The 14,388-nt window shown below is 35.3% G+C and overlaps 1 protein-coding gene across 1 annotated transcript in view; it reads right to left on the minus strand.

Annotated features, from left to right (window-relative positions):
- Nucleotides 1-14,388, minus strand: part of DOCK11 (dedicator of cytokinesis 11) — a 177,019-nt gene that overhangs the window by 4,435 nt on the left and 158,196 nt on the right. Inside the window, 7 exon segments of the mRNA XM_039842502.1 lie at nt 799-937; nt 2,219-2,319; nt 2,750-2,940; nt 3,313-3,523; nt 8,309-8,455; nt 8,978-9,091; nt 12,063-12,185. Of these exon segments, the coding sequence (XP_039698436.1) occupies nt 799-937; nt 2,219-2,319; nt 2,750-2,940; nt 3,313-3,523; nt 8,309-8,455; nt 8,978-9,091; nt 12,063-12,185 (1,026 nt within the window).

Consider the following 14,388-nt stretch of genomic DNA (forward strand, 5'->3'; position numbering starts at 1 on the left):
TGAGGAACCAGACCATCATGCTGCACCTTTTACAAATGTGTTTAAGATATTAAAATGCTTAAGTGACAATCTATGAACAGAGTGGTTGTAAACACAAATTTCAGGACCACCAAGATAGGAATGACGTTTACCAGGATAATCCAGGAGTCCTCTAGTTTTAAGGTAAGTAGGTATATAAAGGCATCAATTACTTAATAATGATATAATTTGGCTTTAAGTGGTGAATGGGTCTTCACTTTTACATTTTCCAGGTTGTGCTTTACTAAGTTAGCTGTAATTGTTATCAATACTCAGTTACAGATAAAAATGTAAGATCTTTTACGAAAATGGGAAGTTTTTCAGGCTATGTGGGTAGTAAGACAATTCCCAAATTTTAGACATCACTTGGTATCTCACTTAAATGACAGTATCTAGTTTCTTACAGACAAAATAGGGGTATTCATTTAGGAATGTGACTATTGAGCCAGTCATTTCACTTCTTTAGGACCCTTCTTGAGAGACTCATCCATGTTCACAGATCAACTCAGACTTGTGCAACTAGTTGCTTCAAATGGCACTGTGGCACAAAGAACAATATGATTTGTTATTGATAATTGCTTTAGCAATTGCCCTAGATAATTGCTTCAAATTCGATTTGCATTATGTCATTTAAATAATTAATAATAATATAAGCAAATTTTAAAATACAGACTGAGTAATTTCAAGGTAAGGTAATGTACTTCGAGCTAATAGATTTTGCTAAGTGAAACTTTAAAAACCCCAGATTGGGTTTTCATTTTCAACCACCCTAATACTTGCCTGCTCATGGATAATGTCAGACAATTCTTTCACCATTTCTCTGAAATTTGACTTTAGCCCTTCATGGTACTCAATTTGATCCTCTTTAATTAGCCGCTCATTTAGTTCAAGTGCAATGCTGCATGCCTGTATGAATTTCCTGTGGATGAAGAGTGAAGATAAAGGTTTTGTTATTTACTTTTGGAGAGTCTCACTGACATGCAATTTGATATTCACGTGGCTTGCCTAGAAGGAAGATTAAAATTTTATATTTTCACACTGTGCCTTTGCTAATGCCACTTCCTAAGTCTGCAATACCTTTTCCGTTCTTTTCTTTCTTTTCTCTCAGGTTTCTTACTTCCTTCAAAACCTGATTCAAAACATACACCCTCTAGGAAGCCTACATGCTCAGTCATTTGCCTGATATTATATCACCTAAATTTGTGCTAATGTTAATTTGCATCTGTAGATAATGAGTCATTAATTCAAAATAAATTATTTGGGGCTTGCTATGTACCCAGTACAGTGCTGGTGCTGTGGGTATGAAGTATCTGCCCTGGGCTGGTTAAGAGTGGGGACAGAGAGTTGATGATTTCTCATAAAAGTATTTTTCCATTATTTACTGTGTTTATGTTTAATGTCCATAATTAGAGTATAGGTCTTAGGAGACAAAGTACCTCATGGCCCATTTGTCTCGTATCCTCATCTTAACAACTAGTAGAATCTTTTTGTACATGTTAGGCACTGATAAATATTGGTGAATGAATGACTATCGGTTATTCTGCAATCTGCAACAGCTAATAACACATAGGAAAAGTAAATGAAATAAATTGGGAGCAAATGAGTGGATCACTTAAGATCTTTCTCTTTAGTCAATTTTATTCAACTGTCTCCCTTACTCTGAATGTAAACTCTGTTTATATACTAAGCAGATTTTTTTTTTCAAATGGAAGACCATTCAGACATGCCTTAGGTTACCGGGATGCTTAGTTAAGACAAGCCATTACGTGCCCTAGACTGGCAGAATCCAAGTGGAACTAAGGACAAAGGACAGGAGCAAGCCTCTCCAACCCTTCCAGTTCCACCTTTATTCCTACCCTAAATGGTCTGAAAATGCTGTAACATGAGTCATCTGGGCAAAGGAGGAAATCATGTAATGAATCAGGCTTCTGTTTGTGTCACAACATCCAAAGCAATCAAGTAAATTGATATATTTAATCTCTTGGATCACTAGGACATTGTTAATGCCCTGCAGCAAGAAAGAGAGCCCGGGTTTCCTCACTAAAGTACCATTACGAGGTCACTTATATATTGTAACAGAGAACAAAGAATGTTCTTTTTTGGAAGGGTATTATTTGGTGAATATTCTGGTTTCTTTTTAGAAAAAAAATGTAGTCAAAGAATAGAGATCTGATCTGAAAACTGCAAAGCACTTACTTACCTAAACATGTCTTTCAACTCACTGACTTTCTTAGGTGGATACTTGCTGGCTTGACTGTCATTTAAGAAAGCCCTTGCATATGCTAATGGACCAGCATTTACCTGAATTACAAAAGGAGAAAAATGAGTTATCAGAATGTAATCAGAAAGTAATTTTTGCATTTCTCTTTTAAAAAATTAAAAATCTGTATCTGAGAAAGTTACTACTCTTACTGTAAGTTTATTTGAAAAATGATTAACTAGAGCAAATAATCTGCAAAGATGATATTCTAATAAGTTAATTAATGATTTCTGATATGTAAATATTGAGCTTGGCTACAGTAAGTAGGATTTATGGTAAATTCCTCTGACATAACACAAAATTTATAGGAATTGAACATAATTTCTTACAGTTAATAAAAAAATATACTGCACAGGTTTTTGTACTCAATAAGAGTATAACACACAATTATAATTAACGCTTGCTCTGTGCCCTTAGGAAAGCAAGTGGAACATCAAGAAGTATTTAATACATGTTTGGCAACCAACATACCTGCACTGAAACACAGCCCTGCAATTTAAGTTGAAGCTGGATCATGTCCACATCAGCAGAAGAGCAAAGCTTTTGCAGCTCTGCAGTTTTATCTTTTATTTCATCCGTAGCAACATCAATTGGCTTTAAATTAATCTGCTGTTCATAGTTTATAGGGATCCTCTTCTTCACATACGGAAATGAGTTTGAAGCTATTAAAATGTTAAGATTGATTTACTATCTTAAAAAATCATTTGTTCAAACAGCCAAATTAACGAAAAAATCCACTCTGCTTAATTTTCCCCCAGGCTTTCTCTAGACAATAGCTTAGGGTACCATATAGTACCTTCTTACTTCAGGGTTGAGGGAGAAATTCTCTTTATGAGACGCCTCAGAGCAATCACAAATTACAGACAGGAAGACTATGGTTTATAACATAGCCATGTTTGTGCAAGCTAGTGACTGAACAGCAGAACAATGAATGATTAAAACTTCAGTTACATTTTCCGGCTGGCCAGCTGCTACTTGTGTTTACCAAAAAGGACCAAGTCAAACAAGAAGTTATCATGCAAAGTCCTACTTACTAGTCAAGACTGTACGTCGTTTGCACTGTTCTTCTATACAGCCTTGCTTTTTGCCTGATAATGTATAAGGAGCCTCAAAAACAAACTTGTTGATATTATGGTTTCTTTCAAACTCGGTCTTTCTTTCTGTGAGTTCTTTGTCATCGAAGTAGGGCTTCACATAAGTAACTTGGATATGAGCGTATTTTGGATCAAGCTCTTTGGCATTTACCTATAAAATAGGAAAATTTTGTATTTCATTCAAAAGAAGGGAAAAAGAGGTACATACAGATAAGTTACGAACTCCTTTGAGATCAACTGAGGAACATTGCCGTTATGATTGTGCTCCCAACTGAATAGACACCTGGAGAAGGTCTTCGTTCTTTTTTTAAAGATTATTTCCTTCTGATTATAAAGAAATTACAGAAACCTATTTGAAGATTTCAGAAATGTAGGAAGAAAATAAAAACTGTAATCCTACCACTCAGCAGTGACCGTTATTCACATTTTCATGTATTTCCTTCCAATGTTTTCTATGCACATGTATTTACAAAACTGAGATAATACTGAACATTGTTTTATAATCTGAATCCTTAAAAGTACATTAAAGTGGTTAATTGTACATTTGAATTCCACCTCAATAAACATTTATTACAGAGCGGATTCCAAGAAGATGGCAGAGCACCAGAAATCTATCTTCCTATCTAGACAACACTTATACTGGCAGAATCTGTCTGATGTAACTATTTGGGAACTACAGAGTCTATTGAAGGCTTAGAATTTCCAGGGGAAGGCTTAGACAGAAAATTGCGGTTAATTTCAATTTTGAAAAGTTTTAGCTCTTGGCACAATGGCAGCCACCCACCACACTCAACCCCTCAGCCCCACATCAGGCAGCAATGCACATGTTCCTGGAAAAGCACACTCCAGAATAGTGAAAACCTGGAAGCAACCCAAGTGTCCACTAATGGATGAATAAGCAAAATGTGGTATTAATAATGTAGGGAGGAGGCAAGAGAATTAAAATGTTAATCAAGCCACAATCAGAGACTGCAACATGCTGATCAGCCCTGCAGTCAGGCCAGGAGGACACCTTCAGAACAAAGGAAGATATCTGCTGGGATTGCTAACAACCCATTCTCCACATCTGTGAAGGGGAAACAAGAACCAAGAGTCATTCCCTATGGCTAAAACCATGGGGAACCTATGGATTAAAGGCTAGGAACCGCCAGCAGGACTTTCACTCTACACATTCTTATCTTTTCACGCTACATACTCTTCCCCTTCCTCACAGTATGTCCATATCAAAGGAAATGGGAACTAAAGAATGACATATAAACTGAATTCTCTGAACGCTCAGGGTCCCATCTCAGTGCCTTTACTCTGTCTCTCTCACTGTCCTCGTCTCTCTATCTCTTGCACTGTCCCTCTGGCTCTCTGTCTCTGAGAGGAGACAACACTCTGTGGAGTGTTATCCCTTTTCTAATAAACTTTCCTTTTGACTCTAACTTTGGCACATGTGTTGAATTCTTTCTACACTCTCCACCAAAGGATCCTTGTCTTCTCTCGGTACAGGGCTTGGTATCCCGTTACTTGCGGAAATTTGCCCTGCATCAGTAAAAACTTACAACAGAATATTAGTCAGCCCTAAAAAAGAATAATCTGCAATATGCTATAACATGAATAAACCTTGAAGACATTATGCTAAGTGAAATAAACTTGCCACAAATAGACAAATACTATACAATTCCACTTATACAAGGTATTTAGAGAAGTCAAAATCATAGAGACAAAGTCGAACGATGGTTGCCAGGGGCTGAGGGTATAAAGCTTTAATTTTACAAGATATGGACGTGGTTCCATAGTGTAGCGGTTAGCATGTCTGTTTTACATGCAAAAGTCCTGGGTTTGTGCCCCAGTGGAGCCACGGTCTATGGTCTATGGCCATGCCACCCTGAAAAAGTCTAATGTCTGATCTTGGAAGCTAAGCAGGGTCAAGCCTGCTAGTACTTGGATGGGAGACCGCCCAGGAAGACCAGGTGCTATAGGCATAAATAATAATAAATTTAAAAAATAATAATTTTATAAGATAAAAAGAGTTCTGAAGATGGACAGTGGTGATTGTTGTACAACAATATGAATGAAGTTAATATCACTGAGCTGTACACTTAAAAGTGGCTAGCATAGTAAATTTAATGTTAAGTGTATTTTACCACAATAAAACATAATTATTATAGTTCTATACTGCAGTCATCAACACGACTTCTAATGGCTATGTGGATAAGCATGACTTATTGGACCAGCACCTCATTACCAGACTCTTGGGTTGGTTTCTAACTTTTTGCTCTTGCAAATAATGCTGTGATGAACACTGCATTAAAAATTGTATGTATCTTTTTTCCTGACTCATTCCTTAAGATAAATTATTACAAAAGAAGTTGTTTGGTTAAAATATTTACATGGTTCTAAGGGTTTTGATATATATTATCCAATTAACCTACAGAAAAGCTTACCAATTTGTACATCCACAAAGCAGTGTGTGACACCATAAGAGTGGGTTCTTTTGACTGCATTAATCCTATCCTATTGAGGAAGGGGACCTCATTTCATATGAAGAGCCTAAATTCCATCTTAAGAACCTATGCTGCCAAAGGCAAACCCTAGAACTGTCCCTGTTGGCGTTTCAATCTGTGGGCTCTAACACCCTCCCCTCCAACACTCTCTCCATTAACTCCCGATGATGCCCAGGATCCTCTTTTAGTGTTTAAGTGAACGAAAGTTGACTTGTGCCTTGGTTATCATAGTCAGGCATTTTTGTGTTTAGATTAGGAAACAAAAAATGAAACAAACAAAAACAACGAAAACCTCTTAAAAGACAGTTCCTATAACCTTTCTGTTTCTCCTTATATACAAGAGGACAGACAGGGGATAGAAAGTTTCTTAGCATCTTCTAACTTCTCCAAATCCATTTTACTTGCTCAAACATAAAACCTAAAAGCCTATCTCCAGAAACCTTAACCCTCTTTTCTCTCCTATTAAAAAGCTAGATTTCTCCAGTGAACACTCAGGAGATAGGTGAGGTAATTATCTGGCTAAGAAAACATACAAGGGAAATTAAAAAAGAAAAAAAAAAGGTCAAGCTTGGTTTTAACTTTATAAAAGTAAAATATGTATATGGTAAGTCATTCAAAGAGTACACAAGGATATATATGAAAAGTTAAGAGATTTCTTTCTTCCCATGTAAGACTCTAGTCCCTCTCCTTAGGTAACCATGGTTAACAATTTTGTATGTCTTATTCCATAAATTTCCTAAGCATATACAAGTGAGTATGTGAATATCAGTTTTTACACAAGCGTGATCATCCTACCCATACTACTCACAACTCATCTTTTCCCCTTAATAATATATCTTGGTAGATTTATAATTATTAATATTAACCTACCTCAATTTTTTAACATCTAGGTTACTATATCGATTATAATATGGGTAACACCACCACTTCTTCAGCCACATGCAAAGCTAGATTTCTTTCAGGTTTTTTCTATATAAACTCTGCAGCAATAAGTACCTTTAAACATACATCTATTATGTGTGTACAGCTACAAGATTAAGTCTTAAATGTGAAACTGTTTGGTTCAAGAACACATACAGTTTAAAATATTGGAATATATTACCAAATTGCTCTTTACATTGTTGGTATTCTTAAGCAGATTTTGTTATTTGGCAAGGTAAAGAGTGTTTTTAATTTTACTTTCACACATTAAGAATAAAACAAGGATGTTAAAAGTAGCAACTACTTATTATGTCTGTTGCCTATGGGGAATGACTAAAATATTGTGCATACAAATTATGTCAGGAGTCCAGCCGCCTGATGGTAGTTTGTCACTAGCACATGTTGGCCAGGTTTTCAGAGGCAGAATAAAGTAGAAAACTGTATGTTCTTCAGCAAAGCCTGGCTTTCCATTAACTTTCCATTTATAGTATCAGTAGTGTGGCAACCAGCCTTAGACTATCTGCTACAATGAGATAAAATCTTCTGTTGTCTTGATTCAGTAAAACAACACAAAATAGTAAAACTGAAAAGGAAAGAAGTAGAGAGGTTTTGCCAAAAATAAATGAATTCTGGATCTACCAGCAAATCTATTTTTAAGTGTCTGCGGTATATATGTTCAAGATAAAACCATCTCTAAGAAATGTAGGGAAGTCTCCAAAGTGAATGGGCTTTTCTGGCAATGCTGCCTACTAGCTGTTAAGTGCGTTGTATAGCACTATGCACATCAGAGTCACTTAGTATATATCGCTGTGGCCTACATATCCTAATTGTATAGATCCTTTCTACCTTAAATATCGGCTCTCATCTTGGGCACTCCCGTGGTGACTAAGAACAGTTAGGTATTCTTATTTTGCTTTCCTGAAATTCTGTCTATAGGGAACTATGCATTTCCCAAGAAAAGGCCTCTCTTGCTGGAATAGATAACCTTTAGAGCAAGGCCCAAGGCATCTCTCCACGTCGTGGCAAATGTAACTACTGAACTAAGGGTACCTTAGAAAAACATGTGTCCCAAGATGATTTTAATCATAAAGTATGAAACTGAGAATCATGATGAACAACACCATTCATAATAACCCTTATTAAGCATGCTGGTTTCTATTATCATTAGTGAATATTTTTTACATACCAGGAACTCTAATTGCTTTCCATATATTAGCTCACCTAATCCATATAACAACTCCATTAGGAAGGCAGTATTATTATCTCCATTTAACTGATGAGAAGAAATAAGGCACAGAGAAGTTAAGTAACTTCCCCCATGATAACACTGCTAGCAAGTGACAGAGAATAGAGATTTGAATCCTATTCTCTGACTCCAAAGTCCCTGTTCTTTCTTTCACTATCTGGAAAGGCTCTATATTTCCATGCTTCTCCTCCACCAGCTAATAAAAGGAAAAAGTCAGGAGCAATGCATCATGCTTGGAATTAACAAATAATGATTTCACAATGCAGGGTATAATTACCTTGTCTGAATCCTGAATTATTTTGACATTCTCTGTACCAAATTTTTCCCCATAGAGTTTAACAAGTCTCAGGGAAATCTCTGAGAGGCCAGTGAGCTTTGGCTCTTTGTAGATGTACTCCTTTCCATCCTCTTCTTCAAAAAAAGACTGTTGAAAGTTAAACATACAATAATTTATAAATAGCATGAGCAAACAGCTTTTAAAGAAAATCTACTACACAGCAGTACTAATGCATTTGAAATGCATTTTAAATAATAGCACTAAAAGCCACATCCATATATACCCCTTTTAACTTCAAATAAACAAGAATTTTCAGACTCACAGTCATATGAACATATTGTTGGCCTGAAGATTTCCACACTAGATTTTTCTCATTATACTTATCTTTTTTTTTTAATTTGAAAGCTTGTACCACTAGATGCTATATACTTGTAGAAGCTTAACAGAAAATGAAAGTGAGGGAAAAATTCATATCTTCTACATTGTACTCTGCCCTAATGGATTTAGATGAGAACCAGTGGACTTTACACTTACAAAAGAGGCTTCCTGCTGTTGTGATAGGCACTCTAGACAGAATCCTAGAACCAGTAACTGCTGCTATAGTAATCTAATAATTCAAAGGTGAATGTTTAAAAAGAAAAAGAACTTTATGAACTAAAGTATACTTACTTGGCCATAAAAAGCAACTCTGAAGAAAGTGCCTAACAGTCTTTTTTTTGTGTGCATAACCTCCAGAATTTTTGTGTAAGCTCCATGAAGAGTTCTATAAACTTGAGTAAGTTTCTGAAAAATGAGAACATACAAATTAGCATTGTCTATTGGTTAATTATTAAATGTCTTTATGATAAATGCACAGGGGAAAAAAGTAACAATATTTCCTTTTCAAAATGGTTTTGGTGGGGTCATTCACATTCCCCTCCCCTATTGTCACAATTAGACAACAGTCCTCAACAACTTTTGGTCTAAGGGTAGAGCTAAAAACGGCCAAATAACACTGTGCTTCTAAGTATCATGCTTTATTCATTATCTCAATGGTAACATAGACTTTAAAAATACTATATCTCTATTATTTTCTATATGTCTGAGTTATTTTAACTGAAACAGAAGCAAAATGCTTTCCTCGAGCCCATAGGTGGAGAGCAAATAAAAAATTAATGTAAGAACTTTTGGAGATGAAAACAAAATGCAGATACAAAAATAAGTAATAGTATAAGCCTCACAGATGTTTTCAAAGAATATATTCTTCTGCATGCCCAGAAATGGGGAGACACATGTGTAAAGAACATTATCAAGAATATGAAATGACAACCTAGAGAATGGGAGAAAATATTTGCAAATTATAGATTTGATAAAGGTTTCATATCCAGAAAATATTAAGAACGCTTACAATTCAAGAACAAAAAGAAAAACCCAAATTTAAAAATGTGCAAATCAATAGGTACATGAAAAGATTCTTAACATCACTAATTATCAGGAAAATGCAAATCAAAACCACAATGAAGTATCACCTCATACCTGTTAGAATGGCTATTATCAAGACAAGAAATAATGTCGGCAAGGATCTGGAGAAAAGGGAACTCCTGTGCACTGTTAGTGGGAATGTAAACTGGTGTAGCCGCTATGGAAAATGGTATGGCGATTACTCAAAATATTAAAAGGAGAACTACCAACTGATCCAGCAATCCCACTTCTGGCTGTTTACTTGAAGAATACAAAAACACTAATTTAAAAAAAAAAAGTACCCCATGTTCACTGCAGCACTATTTATAACATCCAAGACGTGGAAACAACCTAAATGTCTATCAATGCATGAATGGATAAAGATGTGGTACATATATACAATGGAATATCATCCAGCCATAAAAAGGAATGAAGTTCTGATACATGCTACAAGTTGGATGAACCTGTAAACATTATACTAAGTGAAAAAAGCCAGACACAAAAGGCCGCATTTTCTATTAATCCATTTTTATGACATATCCAGAATAGGCAAATTCATAAAGACAGAAAGCAGGTTGATGGTTACCAGGGGATGGTGGGTGGGGTGGAGAGTGATAATGGGTATGGGTTGATGAAAACATTTAAAAATTAGCGAGAGGTGGTGGGGCGCATGAATGAACTAAATGCTACTAAATTGTGCACTTTAAAATGGTTAATTTTATGTTATGTGAATTTGTTCTCAATAAAAAAAAAGGGAGCACGGAAGTAGAAGTTCTTTCTCTGATATTCTATTCATATTATTTCCTGCAGCTGAGCTCAATCTGAGGGAAATTTTCCTTACCTTTATGGCTACTTCTGACACTTTTCAGCCCATCCCATAAAGATACACTGAAATATTATATATTGGCATCCTAGAAACAATTAATTCATCTCATGCGCAATGCTAGGGGATCTATACAGAACCTTACACTCCTACAAGGAAATAAGAGTAGTTTCCCTACAGAAAATATCATTTCCTTTAATGTGTAGGGAAGATATAGTTTCCTTTCTTCCCTGTTAGTTGTTGGAGTAGTAAAATGCTCTGTGGGTTTCTAATAGCTTGATCTTTAACCTAAGAGTAAGAAAGTGGGTATTCTGAAACCTTTTACAAAGGTTTTTAGGATGTAATGATTTATTAGGAGGGGTAATGCCCATTCTTGTCTCACAGGCTACTCTTTGCCACCTATATGACCTAGATTTATTTACTTAACCCTTGCTTATTAATATAATCACTTGAATTCCACTATGATTTTTCAGGTATGTCCCATGTACACCAAAAGTATGGCAGAATAAGAAAAACAGAACTTAGGAAGAAAAAGTGAGTTTGATCAGTCAGTATGGAGCAGAGATTAAAACACTATTCAGATGACATTAAGTACCTGTGTTTTCACTCTTGGAAACTTCGACAATTAAAGATGACCTGTTTTATATTTTTGTAATTATCTGCTATATTTAAGTATAAATTGCTTTGCTTAAAAAAAAAAAAAATGACTCGAATCCTAAATCAACCCTTCCAAGCACAGTACAGTTAGAAATTATGATGTGGACTCAGAGATTCAAATATAAAAAAATCCTGTTCAGTGCTTGTGACAATAGCTATTTGTTATACTATTATCTTTATTAACTACTCTTTATTAACAGTTTTATCTGGCAAACTAAACTGGAAAAAACTCCTCATTATAGGGCTACTACTAGTGCCTTATTACCTCCCACATTGTTATCTGCTAATACCTTTAGTCTCTCCCATGGAATTGCAAAGAATAGAATCAAGTCCATGCCTCTTCTGGGGCAACATGGAAATTCAATAGCTTTTTAAAGTGAAGGTTTAATGAAGACAACATTGATATTTTTGTTTTACTCTCTGAAGGGAAGTGGGGAGATGGCTAGAGAAAACCATGGGTTTGAGAACCACTGGTATAATCTAAATTTAAATTTATATTTTCAATTGGAAAATTTACATAAACATAAGGTAGGATTCCAAGGATTGAACAGCATTTTTAAGGATTAAAATTTTCCAGCTGGACAAATATATAAAAATGATACACTAAGTATTTATATTCTATGATAAAGTACAAATGTCATAATATAATTAACCGTCTATTCTTCAGAGGTCACATAGTGGAGTGGCAGTAACATAGCTATATTGTTATCTTTTCCAATACCAAAATAAAATATTAAATCACAGATCTGATAAAGGTTTAGTATCCAGAAAATATAAAGAGCTCTCACAATTCAACAACAAATAAGCAATGACGCAAATGTTTAAATTACCTACCTCAAACTCACGACGTTTCTCATAAATTGGAATAATCAACTTGGAAATCTCAGAGATTACTTCATAACGTTCTGCTTTCCATAAGCCATCCACACATTGTTCTAGCAACTCCAGCAAAACTTCCTGCATTAAGAGAAAAATGCAATCAGGAATTAGAAATAGTTTTAGAGTTCTGGGCAAATAAATTTTGATTCTTTTCAAGTTAATAAAGAATAAACAGAATGTACTAATAAATTTAATGAAATGCACAGGAGTATACTTGTTTAACTATAGTTTCCAAACCAAATACTTGAAGTATTTGAAGCTGAAACCATTCTTAAAAATATGAAATAAATGTTGACAACAGTAAAGTACATCCATTTATTTTGCTTATTCATATAATGAAGCTGTTAACTATACTTATAAATTGTGATACATTGAGGAGGATTATCTTTAAAAGGGGATAAATTGTTCCAAACTGAGGATGTCTGAACATCTAATGGTAAATTTCACTAAGCCTATTAATGTCCATTATTGTTCCTTTATACTGAAATTATATACATGAGACTTAAAATTTTTTGACAACTTTTAAGATGTTGCATTAGTAATTAAATGTTTATTAAAATAATGTGACTTTGGTAAAGAATGCTTCTTTCTTGACTGTTGGTTCTAAAATTAGTGAGGATGATAGGATAATAGCTCAAGATAGACCTCTGACCTTGTCAGAATGGTAACAGCGGCTATAAAACAAAATTGTTTTGTGAACCATCATCTCATGTTCTCAACAATAAAAAGATGCCAATTATTGATGCTATCCATAAGTCTTAAGTTTATTTCTAAAAGAGATGCACGTCAGACCTATAGAACTGGTTACTAAAATGGCTCTTTCTGTATGTCCTTTACACAATTTTGAACTCGTCTTCTTTCTAAACTAGCTCTTTCATTTATATTTCCTATCTAGCCAGTGGCAACACATAGGAACCCTTAGCTAGAAAACTAAGAGCAGTTTGCAGTTTTGACTTTACCCTATGTTATGGATTGAACTGTCCTTCAAAAAGTTGAATTCCTAATCCTCAGTACCTCAAGAATGTGACCTTATTTGGAAATGGGGTCACTGCAGATGCAATTAGTTAAGGAAGTCATACTGGAGTAGGGTGGGCTCTTAATCCAATACAACTGATATCCTTAGAAGACAGAGTCACACAGGGAGAATATCATGTGACTACAGAGGCAGAGATTGGAGTAATGCAGCTTCAAGCCAAACAATGCCAAAAAGCAACAGCCACCATCAGAAGCTAGGAAGAGGCACAGAAGGAGTCTATCCAGTCTCAGACGGAGCATGGTCCCGATGACATCTTGATTTCAGGCTTCTAGAAACTAGAACTGTGACACAATAAATTTCTGTTGTTTTAAGCCACTCAGTTTATGAATTTTGTTAAGGCAGCCACAGGAAACTAATACACTCACCTCTGCTCAACTTCTAATCAGTTCATCACCAAGTTCTACCAGTTTTACTTTCTAAAATTTCTCAAATCTGGCTCTTCTTCTCCATCTCTACTCTCATGGCTAAGGTTCAAAACCTGATTACTCTTTTCTAATTGATCTTCCTGCCTCCAGCATTGGCACTTTTCAATCTATCCTCCACGAATCTGCCATAGAGCTTTGATTAATTTGCAAACCAGACCATGTCCCTCTCCCCTTCTTAAAATCTCATGATGGCTGCCCATCATTCATAGAACAAATGGCAAGCTCTTTCATTTGGCACACAAGGCTTGCAATGATCTCTTCTATAATATCATCACAGCCAGCCTTGAACTTTATGCTCCAACAACAGTGAACTACTAGGATTTCCCTTGAAGCACCATGGTGTTGTTTTAACTTTGTGCCTTTTTTCATGCTGTACCCTCTTGTCCTTTAATCCCTTTCATTTGGTTAATCCCTTAAAACAGCTTAGGTATCACCTCTCCCAAGAACCTTCTCCTGATCAATACAGAGTAGCAAAATATTAGGCATCCTTTTTCTCTACTCTTGAGAATTCATTGAATGTGTATTTATCACTACACTTCCCCATTACGTATCTGACTTTCCAAACAGGCTGTGAGACTCTTTAAAAGTCGGGAACAATATCTTATTTATATTGGTTTCTTCAGTCACTCATATAGTGGCAGTGCATACTAGATGTTTGTTAAATGTTACTGCTTGAATAAATGATCTTATATTAACATTTAATAACTAAATTAACATTTCCAGCAACAGTGGGAAGGAAGAACTTTCAAGGAATTAACAATCTGTTACAAACTAATGAGCTTTGTCTCAAGAACGTAAAGTTGGTTTACAATTAGGAAAA

Source organism: Pteropus medius, unplaced genomic scaffold, assembly GCF_902729225.1.
Source record: "Pteropus medius unplaced genomic scaffold, Ma_sr-lr_union100, whole genome shotgun sequence".
NCBI classification, from domain to species: domain Eukaryota; kingdom Metazoa; phylum Chordata; class Mammalia; order Chiroptera; family Pteropodidae; genus Pteropus; species Pteropus medius.